The 23,543-nt window shown below is 42.3% G+C and overlaps 2 protein-coding genes and 1 long non-coding RNA gene across 3 annotated transcripts; all 3 read right to left on the bottom strand.

Annotated features, from left to right (window-relative positions):
- Positions 1-4,170: 4,170 nt before the first annotated feature.
- LOC142972017 (major histocompatibility complex class I-related protein 1-like) lies at positions 4,171-7,503 on the bottom strand. The gene is made up of 5 exons (XM_076112780.1): positions 7,399-7,503; positions 6,416-6,682; positions 5,894-6,172; positions 4,658-4,960; positions 4,171-4,362 (listed from the first exon to the last, which is right to left on the bottom strand). The coding sequence occupies exons 1-5, from the start codon at positions 7,445-7,447 to the stop codon at positions 4,286-4,288; spliced, it is 975 nt and encodes a 324-aa protein (XP_075968895.1). The 5' UTR covers positions 7,448-7,503; the 3' UTR covers positions 4,171-4,285.
- A 5,206-nt stretch (positions 7,504-12,709) lies between these two features.
- LOC142971964 (major histocompatibility complex class I-related protein 1-like) lies at positions 12,710-23,405 on the bottom strand. The gene is made up of 4 exons (XM_076112715.1): positions 23,294-23,405; positions 22,311-22,577; positions 21,789-22,067; positions 12,710-13,071 (listed from the first exon to the last, which is right to left on the bottom strand). The coding sequence occupies exons 1-4, from the start codon at positions 23,346-23,348 to the stop codon at positions 12,710-12,712; spliced, it is 963 nt and encodes a 320-aa protein (XP_075968830.1). The 5' UTR covers positions 23,349-23,405.
- Positions 19,065-21,772, bottom strand: LOC142931409 (uncharacterized). The gene is made up of 2 exons (XR_012947338.1): positions 19,797-21,772; positions 19,065-19,709 (listed from the first exon to the last, which is right to left on the bottom strand). It is a non-coding gene; the product is annotated as an uncharacterized LOC142931409 (long non-coding RNA).
- Positions 23,406-23,543: the final 138 nt, after the last annotated feature.

A 23,543-nucleotide genomic window follows, 5' to 3' on the forward strand; every position in this document is an offset into this window, starting at 1 on the left:
ATACCTATGAACTCTGAACTCTATGAACTCTGAACACTGACTGTTTTAACCACTGCTTTTGGTTCCCGGAATACTTGGACTGTCTAACCTCTTCAGGTTCTCAGGAATACCTGGACAGTGTTTCCCACCACCTGGATGCACGTGCCAGCCCTTGGTTTGCTCTAAAGACCGTGGCCAGCACCCCGCTCTTCTTGCCAAAGGGGGGATGTTGGGATCTGACCCTGCTGTCCTGGCTGGCTGAGACCTTCACACGTGCTTTTCAAACAAAGGAGCAGCCATGTTCCTTCCTTTCACCAAAACGCCTGACACGGGGTCTACAAGAAACCTCATGCCAGATGACCACACCCCCCAGCTCCAGCAGAAACCTGATGCTGGTCCCTCATTGGCCAAGAAAGGGCCCCCCACTGGTTGTGCCACCTGGTTTATAAGCCTGAGCACAGCTAGAATTCTTTCTCTTCCGTCCAGACACTGCTGGTGTAAGGAGATCCACAAGGCTCTCTTCACCCCGGACACGCGCTGGTGTCAGGAGGTCCACAAGGCCTCTTCACTCCGGACTCGTCCAGGGGACAAGAAGATCCACGAGGAACCGCGGCCTCATCAAATCCTATCAGGTCACATGCAACATTCGCTGGTCGAACAGACTGTGTTTTATTTTGAGTTTGGATCCTGTAGTGCGAGAACGGATAACTCCTATGCCCCGTTCTCCCACCCTTTTTGTGTACACACCGCCGGCAGAAGGTAACAATCTTTCCTCGCCGAAGATTTCCGGGAAGGACGACCCAAACCTCGTCCCTCAGCCGAAGTTAAAAAGCCCCTCTCTGCAGCGGGGAGGCCGAGTCTGCGTTTTCATGTTGTTATGATAAGTAAACCTAAAGCTGAAGAGCGAGTCAGGTGATTGAACGTTCGCCTGTGATACCGGGCATGCGCAGTGTAGGTGCGGCGTGACCTTTGAGTCATAACGAAAAAAATAGTCAAAATCACCACATTTGGACATGCAGTACAGGTAAGGAAAACGCCAGACGTTTCCAATCCCCACTGCAAAGCCAATACATGTCAGCAGGTACTGAACCTTGTTGTCCCATTTGGGTCTCTCCTCCACCCCAGAGTCTTCTGCTTTGCCCATCCTCAGCCGGCAAAAAGCACAATCCCAGCTCGTCTCTGTCTTCCTCCCTTTAGTGGGCTGTCTTTACTGTTCAATTCAATTTATTTTGTATCGCCCAAAATCACAAATTGACCTCAGAGGGCGTTACAATCTGTACACACACGACATCCTCTGTCCCAGGACCCTCACACCGGTACAGGAAGAACTCCAAACAAAACCTTTAACGGTGAGAAAAAAGTAAGAAACCTCAGGGAGAGCAACAGAGGAGGGAAGTGTACAGAATGAACAACATAATAGAGTTACAACACATTCAATGCATATGACATGAATGATTCATGGACTGTTGGTTAATCAGTAGCAGCTTTGAGTCACGGTTACAGAATTTATTGTTTTTTCAGAGGAAATCAGGCCACCGGGATTTCCTGTCAAAACACCGGGCATGATGATTTAATGGTTAAACTTGCCAAGTCTGTTGAAAATGTTAGCGTGCAAAGACTCAGATTAATGGATAACCTGGTGATGCTGTTTTAAATGTAGCACTGATCTAAAGCGCACCTTTTGGATGCAGTCAATAGAAAAGACACCAACACAACAGTTGTACCGTAACAGAGATGTCTTTATTATTGTTAATACAACTAGAAAGGTTCACTCAGTGATTGCATTAACCTCTTAATCTCGGAGCCGTTTTTGAGGTCTCTGAGCGAAAAAGCATAGCCCTACAAAACTGACCATAGCTCTGTAACTACAAGGTCGATTTTAATAATTTTTGTTGATATAATCAGATCACAACACCTGTGACATAGTTTACATTGGTCATATTGTGAATATGTTGCTGGTTAATATAGAAAATAAGACATAACACAGCTGAAAGTGAAAATATTCAGCCTCGCCTGGGAAAAATGCACTTTCAGTGATAAAAGGTTATTGAAATAATGCAGCTAGCTCCCTGATTCTTTCCCAAGTCATAGCATAACTGATCAGTAGTTATTAAAAAAAGGTTAAAGTGGAATAAAGTGGAATAAAGTTAAGAATAAGAGGTTTTAGTCAGGCGAGGCCATCATTTTCGAACCAGCTGTTGCAGCTTACATTGTACTTTTATACACTATATAACTATATATTTCACTTTCTTTATCACTCATATGATTCAATACATCCAAATACAGATAATAGGAATCATATTCATATTCATAACATCATCAGAGCCAGTTTTGGCTGTCATCTGTAGGATTTTCTCAGTTCATGTGTGTGTGTGTGGCTGGATCTCAGCCTATCCTCGGTCGATTTCCAAAAACAACCCCTCCTTAGACGCGTCACAGGCTTAGGAAGACTCATGCCAAATTTGGTGGTGATCGACAAAAGATTTCGTACAATAAAGTTGCCAGAAGTGAGGCGTGTACCCCGGCGGAAATTTCCGGTCGCAGGCAGTCTGACCACTCGCCGAAGCCCCCTTGACCGCTCTTATTCTGGAAACAAGTCGGAAGTCAACAGTATGCAGTTGGCAGCAATGACTACAGCTTTGGAACGGAAATTCCGCGACGTTATTATCCATATTTTGAGAAAACTTGGGCGCATAACCACGATTTTTGTCGGCGAAGTTCAGCATGAAGGTACGTTTGATCATCCACCAACGGGTTAGTGCTTCTACGGATCGTAAAACAGAAGTTAGTTACGTGTTCCGCCACGTGTGCTAATGCTAATAAATGCATTGTATGACTGGGTAGCCGTTAGCATGAGGGTACAAACATTGATTTACTGTACTCATAGCGCCGATTTCGGGCCAGGATTTGGTGCTTTTATGCCACGATATTTTTGTGCTTATATGAGTAGCCTATAGTTGTCTTTGGAGTTTATAATAAGTGACTTATATGATGTTGTTGTCCACACGTTGCTGGTTCATCGAAAATAAAAAGTGGCCGTGTCCACACTACTGGCTAATGATCAGGCTATTTGCTGCATGTGAGTTTGAGGGGTTCTGAGCCCGAGAGCCCCCAAATTTGGGGGCGTCGTGCTCAAGAGGTATAACCCATCATTTGCAAATCCCTCTTGAACATGCAGCCATAACTGGCCACCCAAAATATAATGCAGTTTGCATTACACATCCATTAAACATGTAGAAAAAGTTCTGAAAACAGCACCAAATGTAAACTGTGATATTGCAAAACTGTTAAAGATATCAAAAAGCTGACTTATGCGATAATAGATTGCTGGACCATCAGGGGTGAGCACACCACCACAAAGCTCTGTGTGCTCCTCAAAACCACAATTGAAGAGACGTATGCAGGTTACAGCAGGATGAGACCCTCAAACGAGGACATTGACAGATTTCATGAATTCATGAGTTGCTGTGATGATGTTGGAGTATCAGCTTCACACTGACAAATGAACAAGAAACCTGGTTTGACTGTTACTTTGTGAAGAGTTCATCAGTGCAACTGAAGAATAAAGAAAAGCTGTCAACGAGCCAAGGAAACCTTTTCTTGGGGGAAAAAGAAACCTCACTGGCAAACCTGTACAGCTGACGACCGTTCATGTAAACATTGTCAAAAAAACTGAACCAGAAAAAGGAGAGGACATCTGGAAAGCACCCAACCTCAAAGCACTTGGAGGACCTCATAGAAGAGTTCCCATTAACTTCATAGGAGTGCTCTGACACATGAAGATCACAAACAAAGAAGGAACATATTGATTATATCCTCTCATGTTGGAAAAGGCAGCTGACAGAGAAAAAAACAAAGTATGACTTTAAATATCCCCAAACCCTCCAAAATACTGTCTGCGTGTCGACCTCAAGGACCATGGACAGAAGAGGACCCATCCATCATCCGGTCTGTCACAGGTCAGAACAGATAAAAGGTGAGCCAACCATTGGTTCATCAGTGTGACTGAAGACCTGTTTGATGCTGCAGACTTTGCCACGACAACTCTGGACATTTCACTCTGCGTTTGCAGGAATGAATCCTGAAATAAAGAGACGTTACAATATTAAATGTTGAAGAAAATACAGAGTTTATGAAAAGAAACCAACAAAACACTTTTGCATGTTTAGCATGAATTTCACTGACTTCTGCTTTGACTGTAAATGTGGGAGAGCTCATACAGTATACGCAGTACGTCTTCTACTGTGTTGAATCCAACAGTGGAGTAAAAATGGCTTCACTCACCATTATTGTTCCTCCTCCAGATTCAGAGTCCAGCGATGCAGAGTGCCAGAAGCAGCAGCAGTCCTACAACAAGTCCAGCAACACCAGCAGCAGGAAACTCTGACGGAGAAACTGGAACACAAAACATTCACACGTTGTCTCTACCACAGATGATGAGAACAATGTTATCATAGAAATAATTGCCAAAACTATGAAAATAAGAGTCAGAAGAAGAGGATAAGAGGTCGCAAACCTGATTCTTCTATCAGGATTAAGAGGAGGGTTAAAGATTTAAAAGTCACAACAACTCATCTGTTGAATTGACAACAAAATGCTTTTGGGCATAACCTCTGAAGTTATGATCCAGGTCTAGCGTTAGTTTTTAAACTTCCATCACATCTGATCTCAGTCTTACCCCAGTTGGTCCTGATCTGTGCTTTGTCCAGTTTGGTGACGATGTCGTCCTCCACACCAGAGAGATGAAACACACAGTCGTACCTCCTCCAGTCTTCAGGTGCGACTGATGAAAGGATCAGGTCCACACTGATCTGGAAGGATCCATCGTGGTTGGGGAGGATCTCTCCGTGGTCCAGGTCCTCGTGATGCTCCTCTCCATCTTTCCTCCAGTACATCATGGCTCTGTCAGGGTAGAAACCTGTAGCGTGGCAGCTGACTGGGGAGGAGGGAGTCTTCTGGAGGAGAGACACTGAGGGAAGGTCTAGGGATTTAAAAACAAACAAGAAAACTGTGTATAGGACTTAGGCTGGCATGTTATGCATCAATAACAATAAATCAGTTTAAAAGCATCAGTAAATATTGATGCACGTTACTTTCTTACCCTGGACAGTACACATGTCATGTGATTTAATTCAGATGCACATCATGCAGTCTACTTACACCACCAGGTGGAGCCTTATTCATGATAATACTACACTTACCGAATTACTACTAGTGAGGCACTGCAATAAATAGTATATTTAATATTAAACAATGACAACATCTGGGGGTTGTGAGATGTAAATAGAGAATAAAAATAAAGTCCTGCTACACAAATCTCTATTAATCATTGAGAATGTTTTGGTAATCTGTGTTTATTTGTGAAATAATGAATAATAGTTTGAACTCCAAAAGCCTTGAACAGTTAATTTAAATTTGTTTCATTTTGAGGGTTTATATTTAAATTAAGTTATTTGAGAGGTTTAGACAGGAAGTGTCTCTTTGTGTTTGTCTCTCTCACCTAGACACAACTGTTTGTAATGAATCTAAACCAAAGCCTTTAATCCTTACAATGCATTGTATTTTATAAGCTTAACATGTGTTTTTTATTAAATGTAAAGATATGTAAATCAGTGAAAATAATACTGTTTAATAACCATGTTTTTCATGTACTGAATTTTAATTTAAGGACCATTCATCATTAAATCAATAATCTATTCATTGATATTCCTGAGTATCAGTAATCATCAATAAATATTGGTCCCAGCCCAAATTATTATTTATCTTAATATTAACATCCCAACATGAAGTACTAGAATAAAAGAGATGAAGTGAGGTGAGAGAAACTATGTCCATATTTACTGTACATTAAAAACAGAAGAGGCGTGTGAACACTTTAGTGTCCTTTAAAGAGCATCAGGTCACGTGACTCTACCTGTTCTCTGCAGAGAGCTGCTCCCATAGTGCAGATACTTCTTCAGCCTGTCAGGACATGTGTGGTTGAAGTAATATTTATTGGATTCTAATGTGGCTTTGTCAGCATCCCTTCTAAGTTTGGTGCTGAACGCCTGCTGTCTTGGTGCAGTCCACGTCATCGTCTGCATGTCCAACACAAGGAAGTCTTCTCCATCATAACCAAACTGACTAAAACCAGTCACCTCTCCAGTCTCATCATCCCACTCACAGCCGTTCATAGCCTGTAAAATGTGGGCACCTGAGAGAGGTAGAGAGGGAGAAAGTGACATCGCAGCACAGACGATTATTAACACATAACATCACATCTTCACCACAGAGACACGCTGATCCACCAATTACTGGCTCTGTGGAAGCCACTCAACATCTGCTGGAAAACAGAGTGAAAGTCCATATTCTCTTCATCAAAAAGCACTGGCATGTGTTCATACAGGAAGCTACATCTCACCAGCTAAACGTTAAACATGAACATAAACAGACCTACCTCCAGTTTGGTTAAAGTGCTGCTTCAATCCGTCAATGTTGGCTCTGAAGAACTGCTGATTGCTAAAACACATCTGAGTGTTCCACTCCATGTGTTGTGGGTCATCCTTTGCTAAATCTCTCATCCAGTCCTGTTTAGGCTCCGCGATCTTGCTGTTGCTGTCACAGTAACCCACCTGGACTTCATCGACCATCGCAAGACCCACAAACTCTGGAATGTTTGTGACTCCAGAACTTGCAGTCAGGACATATTTCAGGGAGTGTTTCACTGCAGAACAAAGAAGGTTTATTGGAACTTAATTTTTATACAGATTATGGATATTAATGGTCGTCAATTACAAAAAAAAGGGAGAATTTAAAATTATTTTAAATCACAATGAGCTACCTAAAGAATATGTTATAGACCCACTAACGTTACTAATTCTATGTTGTGACTTTGTGCATTGAGCAACGAGTCATGTAGATGGCCCGTGTACAATAATAATATATGTTTTATTGTTGCCTTATTTTAAATCATGTAACTTTGGCCTTCTTACAGCAGATATTTGTTCATTTGCGATTGTGTACTTTAGGGAATTATTATTATTAGCTAGTCAACGTCTTGTAATAGTTGTCGTATATAATTTGATTTACAAACAATAATATATGGGGATAGCCTCTGTCCTCCCTAAAGATACGGACATTACTTCACACAGAGGTTATGAACAACTTTTACTTTCCTCCACTAAAGCATGAATGCAGCATATGTGTCGTTCTGTAACGCACTGACGAGTAACCTACATGAGAACAATACATAGGCTGATCATGTGAAGTCAGTGTCAGATGGACACGTTTGAATAATGGAATTATTATAAACACGTGTGACGGAGTGAAAGTGAAACTATAACTCCTGATGTCGCTCTTTACAAAGTGACTGCAACGAGTTTTACAGCGACAATAATAACAGGAAACAGCGTAACGGTGAGAGTCACAGTGTGATCTTACCTGTAGATGCAACATGACAGAAGAGCAGCAACATAAATAACGTTTTCATGTTGTTATGATAAGTAAACCTCAAGCTGAAGAGCGAGTCAGGTGAATGAACGTTCACCTGTGATACCGGGCATGCGCAGTGTAGGCGTGGCGTTACCTTTAGAGTCATAACATCGCCACACATGGACATACAGTACATGGTTTTCAATGAACAGGAAGTATGAAGAATTTTAATCCGAAAAGTAACTATAGCTGTCAGACTAATAAGAAGTATGATAATTCCCTCTTAAATTTAGTGAAGTAGAAGTTTATGCAACTTTATACTTCTAAATGGTAATACTACAAGTAGTACAAGTACCTCAACGTTGTATGCAGCCTTGTGTTTGAATAATATTTCTTAGTTAGCGTACAGTCCTCCACTGTATAGACAGGTACAAAGGTACAACAATAACTTTACATTCATGATGCAGCTATTGACTAAAACATATTTTTACAATACTTATATTCTGATGTTTCTACATATTTCTACAAATATACAGAGACGGAAGAAGTATATATATTGTACTTTAGTGAATGCAGCGATACCACAGTGTGTAAATACTGTTACAAGTAAAAAGTCCTGCATTCAATTTGTTTCTTTAGTAAAAGTGCAAAAGTATTAGCATCACAATCTGTAGTATGAAGTACCAAAAGTAAAGGTACTCTATGCAGAATGGTCCATTTTAGAATCATATATTATATTATTGTATTATAATTATTGATGCATTGATTTATCTCTTTGATGTTGCAGCTGGTAAAGATGGAGTCAAACTACTTCATACTGCTGGGAAGCTTAACAGATAACACATCATAATAAGTTGATTTATACTTTGTAATCACCTGAATCTGCAAAGTATCTACAACCGTCAAACACATAGTGAAGTGAACAGTAGTTCAGTATTTCCCTCTGAAATCTAGTGGAGTAGAAGAGTAAAGTAGCATAACATGGAAATACTCAAGTAGGCAACCTCAAATACTACTTAAGTAGGACCTACAGTACTTAAGTATATGTAACTACTACTACTACTGAGTTACATTCCAGCACTGCAAACATATTTATACAAAATATAATGTATTGTAATGCTGTTGTTAAAGTCGCAGACAAACGGACCTACATCCTGTTCTCCTGCAGGATGCCGCTGCTGCTGCCTCCAGCAGCCTGAGGTGAGTGTGTTGAGTCAAATCTCGCGATATTTCCAGTGAGACCTCTTTTGTCATCACAAAGCCGTTTTGCACCCAGGCAAGAAGAGTATTGTAGAAAATGCACCCCAGTAATGACACCAACATGGAGGCAATTCCTACACATAGGAAGTATATGATAAACAACATTTCCAAGACCACAAAGACGTTTTCAGCTCGTTAAATAATGAAGAAAATGCACCGGGCATGATGATTTAATGGTTAAACTTGCCAAGTCTGTTGAAAATGTTAGCGTGCAAAGACTCAGATTAATGGATAACCTGGTGATGCTGTTTTAAATGTAGCACTGATCTAAAGCGCACCTTTTGGATGCAGTCAATAGAAAAGACACCAACATAACAGTTGTACCGTAACAGAGATGTCTTTATTGAATTAATCAAACTTAATTCATACGGCAAAGTTTACACATTGAAATTAAACAGGGAGTGTTTAACAAGAGTGAAAGCATGCGGGTGACAAACTAAAGAAAAAATGTACATTTATTGCACAAACAGAGAGAAAAAAGGGGAAGAAGGTATTTACAATTTAACCAAATGGTATTTGTTAAAAATATAGTGACTAAAGAGAACCTTTTTTTGTTGATACAACTAGAAAGGTTCACTCGGTGATTGAATTAATATAACCCACAATTTGCAAATCCCTCTTGAACATGCAGCCATAACTGGCCACCCAAAATATAATGCAGTTTGCATTACACATCCATTAAACATGTAGAAAAAGTTCTGAAAACAGCACCAAATGTAAACTGTGATATTGCAAAACTGTTAAAGATATCAAAAATACGAAATGATCTTATTAATCATCTACAACTCCTTAATAATTGGTTTGTAAAATATATAATACTTCATTTACAAATGGGGAATCCATTATTTATAAAGTATGAAAACACAATAATCAGTGGTGTATAAAGTACCCAAAAGCCATACTTGAGTAAAAGTAAAGATACCTTACTGGAAAATGACTCCAGTAAAAGTAAAAGTCACCTATTAGAATACTACTTGAGTAAAAGTCTTAAAGTATCTGATATTTATTGTACTTAAGTATCAAAAGTAATTTTCTGATATTAAATGTACTTAAGTATTGAAAGTAAAAGTACAAGTAAATGCTGTTAATAAAAAAGCAAAGGGTCAGAATTATGAAGTTTATTCTTTTAAGTGCTGTGGCACCATGACCAAGGACATGGAGCTGTGTTGACAATGATTGTGTTGGCTGTGATCCATCCAGGAGCAACAATGTTCAACATAATATATTGTACATAAGTATACTTTTGCATCTACTATGAACTTATCATCATAAATCTCCGAAAAGCAATATGACACTATGAAGGAGTTGTAACAGTGCGTTTATAAGTATGCTCATTCCGACTAGAGGATGTAGAGGGCAAATGCATAATGTTGTGTTCAGCAGAAAATATCCACTTGATGCATCAGGTCAGTGTTGTGAGAAAGGACACCTGCCTTGTGAACTCCTATGGGCCTGATTTGAACACAATAGGCAAAGGTTTGTCTCAAGCTGAATCTGCAATTGGGCGACTGCTACCATCATAACTCCATCTGATCATCCACAAAATGACTCAAATATCAAAACATGATCGATACTAAAGTAACAACCCAGTCATTACTTGAAACTGAACAATGTCCTGTTCATCTTCAAAAGAAGTTGGTTTTCAAAATTGCGAGAATTCCGTCTCGCTCTTCTTGGGCTGAAGACTAGTCCTGCGATGCTAACTAGCCTTTCACAGGCCGCTGAGGCAGGTAGAGGTGTGTTCAGCTTCACACACAGCTTGCGCACAGCTGGGAAGGATTCCCCTAATGCTAACACTAATGCTAACCCTAATGCTAACACTAATGCTAACCCTAATGCTAACACTAATGCTAACACTAATGCTAACCATAATGCTAACACTAATGCTAACACTAATGCTAACACTAATGCTAACCCTAATGCTAACACTAATGCTAACCCTAATGCTAACACTAATGCTAACACTAATGCTAACCCTAATGCTAACACTAATGCTAACACTAATGCTAACCCTAATGCTAACACTAATGCTAACCCTAATGCTGCGCTCTCGCGGCTCCTGTCAATCCTATGGTGTGGTGGCTAGCTAACGTTAAGTTAGCTAACGTTAGCCAACCAGTGCTGCAATGATTATAACTAAGATGACTCAAATCAACACAATCTCACAACTGTCAACACTTCCTCAGCTCACTAACTCACCAGCGATCTGTCTACTACACTAATTGTCTCATTTGATTTACGATAGCTAGCGAACGTTAGCCTAACATACACCATGTATAGCTAAATCAGAAGATCAGACACCTGTCCCCCCCCCTCCCCCGCCAAAGATATACTCCAATCCTGTGGGGATTCATCTTAATTTACCTCAATGTGTTTCCTGAGGTTGGATGGGGAGTTTTTGAATGCCAATATTTCAGTAGATTTGGGTAATAAGAGGCACTTCATCCGGTATGAAGAATCTTTCACTCCAACATAAGAAAACATTTCTTGCAAATATGGCCACGGGTGTTGGTCTTCGTCACCACCGTAGTTTGTTGCGGGAGTAGCAGGTGCTTCCATTTCTGCTTCCGTCATGAAATCAGTCATCGCAGAGTGGAATTCTGCTCATGTAGTCTCGCTAGCTATAGCATGTAGCATCCTGGGCATCACTGGGAACCTAAACACCGCGGCTTTGAGAGCACTTGTTTGCAATTGCGCATTAACGTGATTAACCAATGATTTAACCTGCAAGCTAGGACCACTGATTCACCAAACCTGCTTGTTACAGTCTCTGTTCCACCACAGTCCCCGACGCTGGTCTCATGATTCATTTTGTTTCTAAAGATAGATTTGATTTTGTAGCGAGTAACGAAGGTTTCAGGGGAAATGTATCGGAGTAAAAGTATCAGTGTTCTTTGCAAAATGTAGTGAAGTAAAAGTGAAAGTCAACAGAAATATAAATAGTAAAGTAAAGTACAGATATCCAAAAAAAACGACTTAAGTACAGTAACGAAGTATTTCTACTTCGTTACTGTACACCACTAACAATAATGAAACACATAATAGACGAGCTTATTAATCAAGAATAAAACATTTGTTACTGTTATGAACTGCATACTAATGAATTATTAATGTAGGAACAATGCTTTATAAATGATAAATTCAGTGTTTACTCATACTTAACTAATGCTTCATCATGTGTTACCAATAAATGCTTTGTAAGGCATAAATAGTCCTCACTTTAGATGAGGTCTATTTAAAATACTTAATAAATGCTTTGTACGGCATAAATAGTCGGTAAAGTATGCCTTGTGAAAGTAAGGGTGGTCTTCAAATATCCCCAAACCCTCCAAAATACTGTCTGCGTGTCGACCTCAAGGACCATGGACAGAAGAGGACCCATCCATCATCCGGTCTGTCACAGGTCAGAAGAGATAAAAGGTGAGCCAACCATTGGTTCATCAGTGTGACTGAAGACCTGTTTGATGCTGCAGACTTTGCCACGACAACTCTGGACATTTCACTCTGTGTTTGCAGGAATGAATCCTGAAATAAAGAGACGTTACAATATTAAATGTTGAAGATAATACAGAGTTTATGAAAAGAAACCAACAAAACACTTTTGCATATTTTGTATTAATTTCACTGATTTCTGCTTTGACTGTAAATGTGGGAGAGCTCATACAGTATACGCAGTACGTCTTCTACTGTGTTGAATCCAACAGTGGAGTAAAAATGGCTTCACTCACCATTATTGTTCCTCCTCCAGATGAAGAGTCCAGCGATGCAGAGTGCCAGAAGCAGCAGTCCTACAACAACTCCAGTAACACCAGCAGCAGGAAACTCTGACGGAGAAACTGGAACACAAAACATTCACACGTTGTTTCTACCACAGATGATGAGAACAATGTTATCATAGAAATAATTGCCCAAACTATGAAAATAAGAGTCAGAAGAAGAGGATAAGAGGTCGCAAACCTGATTCTTCTATCAGGATTAAGAGGAGGGTTAAAGATTTAAAAGTCACAACAACTCGTCTGTTGAATTGACAACAAAATGCTTTTGGGCATAACCTCTGAAGTTATGATCCTGGTCTAGCGTTAGTTTTTAAATTTCCATCACATCTGATCTCAGTCTTACCCCAGTTGGTCCTGATCTGTGCTTTGTCCAGTTTGGTGACGATGACGTCCTCCACACCAGAGAAATGAAACACACAGTCGTACCTCCTCCAGTCTTCAGGTGCGACTGATGAAAGGATCAGGTCCACACTGATCTGGAAGGATCCATCGTGGTTGGGGAGGATCTCTCCGTGGTCCACGTCCTCGTGATGCTCCTCTCCATCTTTCCTCCAGTACATCATGGCTCTGTCAGGGTAGAAACCTGTAGCGTGGCAGCTGACTGGGGAGGAGGGAGTCTTCTGGAGGAGAGACACTGAGGGAAGGTCTAGGGATTTAAAAACAAACAAGAAAACTGTGTATAGGACTTAGGCTGGCATGTTATGCATCAATACAAATAAATCAGTTTAAAAGCATCAGTAAATATTGATGCACGTTACTTTCTTACCCTGGACAGTACACATGTCATGTGATTTAATTCAAATGCACATCATGCAGTCTACTTCCACCACCAGGGGGAGCCTTATTCATAATAATACTACACTTACCGAATTACTACTAGTGAGGCACTGCAATAAATAGTACATTTAATATTAAACAATGACAACATCTGGGGGTTGTGAGATGTAAATGGAGAATAAAAATAAAGTCCTGCTACACAAATCTCTATTAATCATTGAGAATGTTTTTGTAATCTGTGCTTATTTGTGAAATAATGAATAATAGTTTGAACTCTAAAAGCCTTGAACAGTGAATTTAAATTTGTTTTATTTTGAGGGTTTATATTTAAATTAAATTATTTGAGAGGTTTAGACAGGAAGTGTCTCTTTGTGTTTGTCTCTCTCACCTAGACACAACTGTTTGTAATGAATCTAAACCAAAGCCTTTAATCCTTACAATGCATTGTATTTTATAAGCTTAACATATGTTATTTATTAAATGTAAAGATATGTAAATCAATGAAAATGCTACTGTTTAATAACCATGTTTTTCATGTACTGAATTTTAATTTAAGGACCATTCATCATTAAATCAATAATCTATTCATTGATATTCCTGAGTATCAGTAATCATCAATAAATATTGGTCCCAGCTCTAATTATTATTTATCTTAATATTAACATCTCAACATGAAGTACTGGGAGTTAAATGTGTTTATGTAGCAGATGCAGATGTGAATGATCTCACTTAAAGTCACGATGAGGAACTTTAACTGATTATGAAACAGTCTCAGTTTAATACTGATGCCTCTGAGTGGGAACATTGACTATTTTTATATAGCGAATCTTAATGCTTGTGATCTGAGCCACCGGGTCAGATTTACCACTTAGACAATTAGACAAAATCATGCAGGTTCCTCAGAAACTCCACGGACAGACCATGATCCGGCTTCCCTGCAGCCTTTGGCCTTGAGCCAGCATCGGTGGAAGGTGGAGAACTTTGCACCCGTCAGCGGCGGCTTCTCTTCCAGCCAGTAGAAGCGCTTCATCTTGCTGCTCCGCTGGGAGCCAACACAAACAACACGCTGCTGGAGGCCCAGGCCGTATTAGGCTACTGGGCCCGCTGGAAGGAATGGAGTCACGGGAGAACCAGAACCAGGAGTGCATGGAGCACACTGTCAGACCTCTGCTGCAGTAAAATGAGAGATTTTCTAAAGGGACCCTGGTGCTCGCGAAGACGACCGCTTTTGTCCACATGGACCGCCAAAATCAACACAAAGTTTAAGTTCCTTGTAGTAGCTTTAAGTGAATAAAGTTATGATATAAAAGTGGAGAGGACGCCAAGAATAAAAGAGATGAAGTGAGGTCAGAGAAACTATGTCCATATTTACTGTATGTAACATAGTTGAAAAGGTTCAGGTTAAATCCCGCTAAATGGGAAAACTACGCCACCTGCTGTTGTAAATTTATACCTGCACTGAATAGAAGATGCAAAGGACTATGGGTAATACTGATAGCAACGGAGGATTCACTACTAGAGCATGCGCAGTTGTCCACAAGTGATGAACTGATGAACTGTTGTCCTTTGTTATATATGCAGATGTGGAATAAACCTGCTGTTACCACAAGCCTGACCAGCTCCAAGAGATTAATTTAGCCAGGAGACATCTCACAGAGGTTACATTGGTGCCGTGACCCGTCCATGACTACGCCGGACCGAGCAGATGTCTTCTCACCACTGCATCATTTTGGGGCTGCAATTCTTTCTTCACTGTATCTGACTGTCAGGTTTATTTAGCTAACTACAGCCATATTCCCTTGAGACTGTATGAGACTGAGTGAGTATTTTGCTATTAAGTATGAGTCTCAATGAATTTGGTACCTCCGATATGACTCCTATCAGTTTTGGCAGGGGTAGGGGGCTGCTTGCCACACCTGTTCCATTTTCACTAGGTGACCGTCAGGTGGGGGATAGAACAGCTTTTGGTGAGGATTTGGTGCACAGTCCTTTCAGACGTAGGGAAGTAGTGACACCTCAGAGTCAGCCTATAGTTGAGTTACATCCACCACAGTGCACTAGTACATCAGTTCCAGACCCTCCCCTTGATGATGTGAGACTAGTTGACCAAATGAGCACTATTGTGCAGCAGATAGGGCAGCAGCTAGCTGGTAGCATTATGTCACGCCTCAACACATCAAGCCCTGCAGCTTCTGTGCATACAAGTCCTGAAGAAACATTCCAAAAGAAAGACTCCAGCCGCACACTAGATCTCTCCCAAGTCCAGCTGGTAACTCAGAGAGGAGTCAAGGACCCACCTGTATTCCGAGGGGAGAGTTTGGATACGCTGGCTGTTGACGAATGGGAAGAATCAATGAAGAATTACATCAGAAAGAGTGGCGTTCAGCTTGAGAATCAGGCTGAGGAAATTCTCATCCACCTGAGAGGCAGAGCAAAGGACGTTGTGAGATTTGGAATAAGAAACAGTGAAGTTGATGTCCGGCATAACCCACAGGCCATCTATGGACTCCTGCGCAGACATTTCAGTACGAGCCATTGCTCCTCTGTGTCTCTGGCTGACTTTTATTCCACCACGGCAAAAGAACAGAAGGATCCATATGAGTATTGGCTTAGACTGAACCGAGCAGCTGATGTTGCTGCAAGTGGTCTTGAAGAGCAGGGTAAAATGTTTGACAACCCCAGTGTTGAAGTCACACGGATGTTCATCAGACACTGCCCCAGTAAAGATCTAGCTCTTAACTTTAGGTCCAAGACAATGGATAAATGGTCAGCTCGTGAAGTTCAGGAAGTGTTAGATGAATACCATCTAGAGAAGGGACTCAGGTCTTCTACAGAGGGGGGTAGCAGAATCAACATGAATAAAGTTGAGGTTAGTGCTAATGCTACTTCAGTTTCAGACATCCCCGAACAGAAAAAGGCTGTGAGTCAAGAGACCTCCACTCTGGAGAGGTTAATTGAAATGCTAGAGAAAGTGTTGCTCCAGGGCCCGGGTTATGCTCAAGCCAACAAAAAGCCACATTCCAACAACAGGCTTCCAAGAGTTGAGGAATTAAATGAGACGCCATGTTCCATTTGTAAAGAAGGCTCTCACTCTGCCCTCACACACTGTCGAGAGAACAGGCTCTGTTTCCTGTGCCACTTACCTGGCAACCCAAGACGCAACTGCCCAGAGGGAAGACGTCCTTCTGACTATGGTCAGCAGGGAAACTGAATGATCTGCGTGCAGGGGAGGACAGCGCAGATCAAGTGAGTGAACCTCCCACCTTGGATTTGACAGACATTGATGATTATGAAACATTGTATCACACCTACAGCAGCATAGTGCCATCACAAAAAACACTGATTGTGCAAGGCTTGCAGAGACTCTCAAAGACTGACAGCCTATTCTACACAGATGTGACTACTGATGGAGGGCATGTTCTCAGAGCATTAATAGACAGTGGATCTATGGCATGCACTATAAGTGAGACAGCTGCCACAAAACTTTCACAGTCCATCCCTAACATTGAAAAGAAATCAGCCGAGGACTTCGTCATTGTTGGCTGTGGGGGTCACCTGATCACACCTTCTGCCATGTATGACCTCACTGCATCAGTTTATGGCTATAAGGTGATACTTCCTGTGCTAGTTGTGCCAGGCCAAACTGATGAAATGATTCTCGGCAGCAATGCCATCAAGTGGCTCATACCACGGATGAAAGAAACTGTTAGTGGCCATAACATCACGTCTCCAGTGAACAGTGCTCCAAATGATAAGTTGCCCCATTTGGCATCCCTGCTGTCCTACTCGGATGAATGGGAAGGCGGTGCAATGCCAAACAGAATCGGCACAGCTAAACTCAAAAGATGTGTCACTCTACCGATGTCTGAACATTTAGTGGGGGCTAAACTGCCTGCATCTGACATCACTGGAGTGGGGAGTACGGTCATCATCGAACCCACCCAGTCCAAGGCCAGGCCTGCACAAATTATGGTGGGGAGAGTTGTTACTTTATTATGGGGTGATGGCTGGGTTCCAGTCAAAATAGTAAATCCCACTGACAAGCCTCTCACCATTAAAAGAAATGCAAAGGTTGCAGATGTGTCCCCCTGTCTTTCTGTGCAGGACTTACCTGAACCCGATCGCATCCAATCCAGTGCACAATACACACAGACCTCACCACCTGCACCAAGGTCGGAAGAGGAGATATCGCGCATCCTAAATGACATGGGCCTGCAGGACGTGGACCTCTCATCTTGTGAAGTTTCCCTCGAATGGAAGGATAAGCTGCTGCAGCTCATTGAGCAGTATGAGTCCACCTTTTCGAGGCACAAAATGGACTGTGGTGAGGCGACAGATTTTGTCCACAGAATCCGCTTAGTGGATGACAAGCCCTTCAGACTTCCATTCAGGCAGGTCCCACCGTGCCATTATGACAAGCTTCGTACAGCTCTGAATGAGATGGAGGAATTGGGAATAATTCGTAAATCTCAGAGCGAGTATTCATCTCCCCTCGTCCTGGTTGTCAAGCCGACAAGTGATCTTCGCATCTGCAATGACTTCAGGTGGTTGAACGCAAGAACAGTGAAGGACGCACATCCGTTGCCTCATCAGACAGACTCCCTTGCTGCACTTGGTGGCAATGTGTTCTTCTCCACAATGGACCTCACATCAGGGTTCTACAATGTCAGGCTGCACGAGGACGACAAGAAATACACAGCGTTTTCCTCCCCATTCGGTCTCCATGAGTATAACAGGATGCCCCAGGGCCTGACAAACAGTCCTGCCACTTTTATGCGAATGATGATGTCCATCTTTGGCGATGAGAACTTCACAAGCCTGTTATGCTACCTGGATGACCTTATGGTCTTTGCTCCATCTGAACAGGTTGCACTTGAGCGTCTGCAGATGGTTTTCTCACGCCTTGCTGCTAACAACCTGAAGCTCTCGCCTAAGAAGTGTCACTTTCTTCGCCGGTCTGTCAAGTTTCTGGGACACATCATATGTGGAGATGGTGTTAGGACGGATCCAAGTGAAGTACAGGCTATAAATGATGTGCAGGAAGCTGATCTGATGGACTCTGATGGGAAAACACCTTGTGCTAAGAAAATCAGATCTTTCTTGGGAATGGTTCTCTACTACCACCATTTTATTGAGGGATGTTCAGCTAAAGCTAAGCCACTGTTCAACCTTGTGGCTGAGCCTGCCACACCACACAAAAGAGGAAGAGGCCATAAACCAAAATTCAAAAGAGGCCATGTTAAACTGTCCCCGACTGACTGGACTGATGAGTGCAGGGAAGCATTCAGAACTTTGAAACATGAGCTTGTGCACAGTGTCGCGTTGGCCCATCCAGATTTTGATGCACCACTCATCCTCGCTGTTGACGCCTCATTTGATGGCCTAGGAGCTGTACTCTCGCAGTTGCCTCCTGATGGAAAAATTGCCAGACCAGTGGCGTTTGCCAGCAAGACACTGTCACACTCCCAGCTGAACTATCCAGCACATCGGCTGGAGTTTCTCGCTCTTAAATGGGCGGTCTGTGACAAATTTAGCCATTGGCTGAATGGGCGATGTTTCTCAGTCTGGACGGATAATAATCCATTGACATACATCTTGACTAAGCCTAGGTTAGATGCATGTGAACAAATATGGGTTTCAAGGCTTGCAGCATACAGTTTTGACCTAAACTATGTCCCTGGCACAAAGAATGTGGTTGCCGATGCACTGAGTAGGGAGCCATTTGTCCAGTCATGCATAGGCCACCGTCTTGTGACTGAACCGTATGCCTCATCACTGAACAATGTAAATGGAATGGTGGTGTCGTATCTTTCATGCGACAGTTCTGTTGAAGTGATGATGAAGGATGCTCCTTGGACACTGTTCTTGCTGGTATAATAAAGTTTATTACAAACAAGCAACACATGCCATTACGGACGTCTAGATCGTCCGGAGGTCTCAAGTCGAATCTGAAAGTCCCTGCCTCTAGGGCTCTTGCTTCATCTTTATATAGGGTACATGTTATGTTTACATCTGGGCGGAACGTAAGAGAATGTATGTGGCCTCCTTATTCTACACATCCACCCTTCTGCCCCTGGTCTCCTGCACATCTGGTTTTCATCTAAGACAAATACACTTGGGGGTCTTCGCTGTATCGTGCAAGACCTGAAAATATACCACAGTGGATAGGACAGTATGCATTCAGATGTACTACTAACTGCCAGTTGGTTGTTCATCAGTCCAGAGGGAGCTGTTGTCACTTCACCTCCGCCGCAGGGGTCCCTCTCTTCACAGGATGTCTCGGCTGTGTTGGATGCACATGACTCTGGAGGTGTCAGTCAAGTGAGAGGCACAGGACCAGCTATTCTCCAGCTTGCCGATGTCAACCAAATTGATTCGCTACCAAAGAGTGAACTGGTTAATCTGCAAGAGCAGGATGATGTCTTAAGCAGAGTTTTCTTTTACGTCCGGCGTCGCAGGAGGCCCTCTAGGCGTGAACGTGCTGGTGAGTCTCGTGCAGTGATGAAACTGTTGAGACAATGGCCCAAGCTCTCCATAAGGAATGGAATGTTGTACAAGGTAAAGAAAGACAGACAGATGAACATGACAATTCACCAGGTTGTTGTTCCAGACTCCCTGAAGACCCAAGTCCTCCATGGCCTCCACGACTCATCTGGTCATCAGGGCCCGCCGTCTCTGGAATGACTTTTTCTGCATATATGGTTTCCCTAAACGCATCCATTCGGATCAGGGAGCCAATTTTGAGAGTCATCTCATTAAGGAGCTCCTGGAGATGGCTGGCATTCAAAAATCACATACCACCCCGTACCATCCTATGGGGAATGGAGTTGTCGAGCGATACAACAGGACTCTTGGGAACATGATAAGGGCTCTACTGCCCCAGTCCAAAGCCAGGTGGCCACAAATGCTTCAGATGCTGACGTTCTGCTACAACTGCACTGAACACGAGACAACAGGTTTTGCGCCTTTCTTTCTCATGTTTGGGAGGATTCCGCGTCTGCCTGTTGATGTTGTGTTCCAGCATGCCCTCCCTAATGGTGCTGTTGTTGACGACCATGAGTTTGTCTCTCGCTTGAAACATGACCTGGCTGAACAGTCGGACAGAACAGGCTCGTCAGGCGAAGAACTACAATCGCAAAGCAAAAGGATCACCCCTCACTGTTGGCGACAGAGTCTTGCTTGCAAATCGCGGCGAGAGAGGCAAGAGGAAAATTGCAGACAAATGGGAGTCCACAGTTTATGAAGTGGCATCTGTGAGGCCTGAAATCAATGTGTACAGCATCAGAGATCCTGCGACATCAAGGGGAAAAGTTGTTCATAGAAACCTCCTACTCCCTGTGAGTTTTCTCCCGATGGGAGGTGACGACTCCTTGGAGTCAAGCTGCTCTTCAGTTGCTGGAAGTGGACAATGTGACCCAGTGGTACCTGTTGCTGTACAGGACAGTGTGACAAAGACAATTGACTGGCTCCTACAAATAGATGATGCAAGTGATGGGGACACTACAGCCAGCCAACCCGATTGTTCTCTTGTTGTGGCTGTGAGTGCTCCACCCTCAGAGACTGGAGTGACTGTGGTCCCACATACTGTGTGTGAGATTTTGAATACCTCGGATCCTTCAGTTCAAGCTGTAGATTTGCCTTCCCCTGGGCCCCCTGCTGGATGTGTGGTGTCCCTGGAAGTACCTTCCCAGCCCTCAGCAGAGGAAGCTCTACATATCTCCTCCCCTAAACAGGCAACTGACACACAGCTAGGTGCACTCACGCAGGACCACATAGCTTGCGCACAGCCGCCTCCACTTTACACTAGGGCAGGTAGACCTGTAAAACCTCCAGTTCGAGTCATTTGTGAAATGAACGAACAGATTGTAGATGACTCAGTGTCATCAGTTGATTCTTTGTTTTCTTTTGTGAGGAACATGTTTTCTGGTTCGAATGCTGACTATGTTGAGGTTTTTTTTTTACACTTAACTGAGGTATCTTACAGTTGCCTATGTCATCGAGCAGTGTTTACAAAATGAGAGGTGTACACAGCATCTTTTGTGTCTATGTTGGTAGGGGGATTGGCCAATCCCTTGCTGACTTAATTCCAAGTGAAACGTTTCTAACTGACTGAACTGGTTATGCTCTTATGACTACGCAACTGGAGTTTTGTAAATTGTATCTTTTGTGTTTTGTTTTTTTTCTCATTCAATGTGCCCCAATTTAGCAGGATTTAAGGGGGGTGTATGTAACATAGTTGAAAAGGTTCAGGCTAAATCCTGCTAAATGGGAAAACTACGCCACCTGCTGTTGTAAATTTGTACCTGCACTGAATAGAAGATGCAAAGAACTATGGGTAATACTGATAGCAACGGAGGATTCACAACTAGAGCACGCGCAGTTGTCCACAAGTGATGAACTGATGAACTGTTGTCCTTTGTTATATATGCAGATGTGGAATAAACCTGCTGTTACCACAAGCCTGATCAGCTCCAAGAGATTAATTTAGCCAGGAAACATCTTACAGAGGTTACATGTACATAAAAACAGAAGAGGCGTGTGAACACTTTAGTGTCCTTTAAAAAGCATCAGGTCACGTGAATCTACCTGTTCTCTGCAGAAATCTCCTCCCATAGTCCAGATACTTCTTCAGCCTGTCAGGACATTCGTTGATGTGGTAATATTTATTGAATTCTAATCCAACTTCGTCAGCATCCCATCTAAGTTTGGTGATGAACGCCTGCTGTCTTGGTGCAGTCCACGTCATCGTCTGCAGGTCCAACACAATGAAGTCTTCTCCATCATAACCAAACTGATGAAAACCAATAGCCTCTCCAGTCTCATCATCCCACTCACAGCCGTTCATCCTCTGTAAAATGTGGGCACCTGAGAGAGGTAGAGAGGGAGAAAGTGACATCGCAGCACAGACGATTATTAACACATAACATCACATCTTCATCACAGAGACACGCTGATCCACCAATTACTGGCTCTGTGGAAGCCACTCAACATCTGCTGGAAAACAGAGTGAAAGTCCATATTCTCTTCATCAAAAAGCACTGGCATGTGTTCATACAGGAAGCTACATCTCACCAGCTAAACGTTAAACATGAACATAAACAGACCTACCTCCAGTTTGGTTTAAGCGCTGCTTCAAGTTGTCGAGGTTGGCTCTGAAGACCTGCTGATTGCTAAAACACTTCTGAACATACCACTCAATGTGTTGTGGGTTATCCTTTATAAAATCTCTCATCCAGTCCTGTTTGGGCACCGCAGTCTTGATGTTGCTGTCACAGTAACCCATCTGGACTTCATCGACCATCGCAAAAGCCACAAACTCTGGAATGTTTGTGACTCCAGAAGTTGCAGTCATGAAAAATGTCAGGGAGTGTTTCACTGCAGAACAAAGAAGGTTTATTGGAACTTAATTTTTATACAAATTATGGATATTAATGGTTGTCAATTACAAAAAAAAATGGAGAATTAAAAAATATGTTAAATCACAATGAGCTACCTAAAGAATATGTTATAGACCCACTAACGTTACTAATTTTATGTTGTGACTTTGTGCATTGAGCAACGAGTCATGTAGATGGCCCGTGTACAATAATAATATATGTTTTATTGTAGCCTTATTTTAAATCATGTAACTTTGGCCTTCTTACAGCAGATATTTGTTTATTTTACAATTGTGTACTTTAGGGAATTATTATTATTAGCTAGACAACGTCTTGCAATAGTTGTATATAATTTGTTTTACAAACAATAATATATGGGGATAGCCTCTATCCTCCCTAAAGATACGGACATTACTTCACACAGAGGTTATGAACAACTTTCACTTTCCTCCACTAAAGCATGAATGCAGCATATGTGTCGTTCTGTAACGCACTGACGAGTAACCTACATGAGAACAATACATAGGCTGATCATGTGAAGTCAGTGTCAGATGGACACGTTTGAATAATGGAATTATTATAAACACAGTGTGACGGAGTGAAAGTGAAACTATGGCTCCTGATGTCGCTCTTTACAAAGTGACTGTTACGAGTTTTACAGCGACAATAATAACAGGAAACAGCGTAACGGTGAGAGTCACAGTGTGATCTTACCTGTAGATGCAACATGACAGAAGAGCAGCAACATAAATAACGTTTTCATGTTCATATGATAAGTAAACCTCAAGCTGAAGAGCGAGTCAGGTGAATGAACGTTCACCTGTGATACCGGGCATGCGCAGTGTATGTAGGGTGCGGCGTGACCTTTGAGTCATAACATAAAAAATAGTCGAAATCAAAATCACCACATTTGGACATACAGTACAGGTAAGGAAAACACCAGACGTTTCCAATCCCCACTGCA

Source organism: Anarhichas minor, unplaced genomic scaffold (genome assembly GCF_050575085.1).
Source record: "Anarhichas minor isolate MPS153535 unplaced genomic scaffold, ASM5057508v1 ptg000051l, whole genome shotgun sequence".
Lineage (NCBI taxonomy): Eukaryota > Metazoa > Chordata > Actinopteri > Perciformes > Anarhichadidae > Anarhichas > Anarhichas minor.

What these genes read in the sequence shown, in the direction of transcription:
- LOC142972017 (XM_076112780.1), bottom strand. Translation starts at nt 7,447, where the DNA reads ATGAAAACGTTATTTATGTTGCTGCTCTTCTGTCATGTTGCATCTACA. An exon ending in GCACTTTAACCAAACTGGAG is followed by an intron (nt 6,173 to 6,415) that starts GTAGGTCTGTTT and finishes TACCTCTCTCAG; the next exon opens with GTGCCCACATTTTACAGGCT. An exon ending in ACAGATCAGGACCAACTGGG is followed by an intron (nt 4,363 to 4,657) that starts GTAAGACTGAGA and finishes TTTCTCCGTCAG; the next exon opens with AGTTTCCTGCTGCTGGTGTT.
- LOC142971964 (XM_076112715.1), bottom strand. Translation starts at nt 23,348, where the DNA reads ATGAACATGAAAACGTTATTTATGTTGCTGCTCTTCTGTCATGTTGCA. An exon ending in GCGCTTAAACCAAACTGGAG is followed by an intron (nt 22,068 to 22,310) that starts GTAGGTCTGTTT and finishes TACCTCTCTCAG; the next exon opens with GTGCCCACATTTTACAGAGG. An exon ending in GAGATTTCTGCAGAGAACAG is followed by an intron (nt 13,072 to 21,788) that starts GTAGATTCACGT and finishes TTAAATCCCTAG; the next exon opens with ACCTTCCCTCAGTGTCTCTC.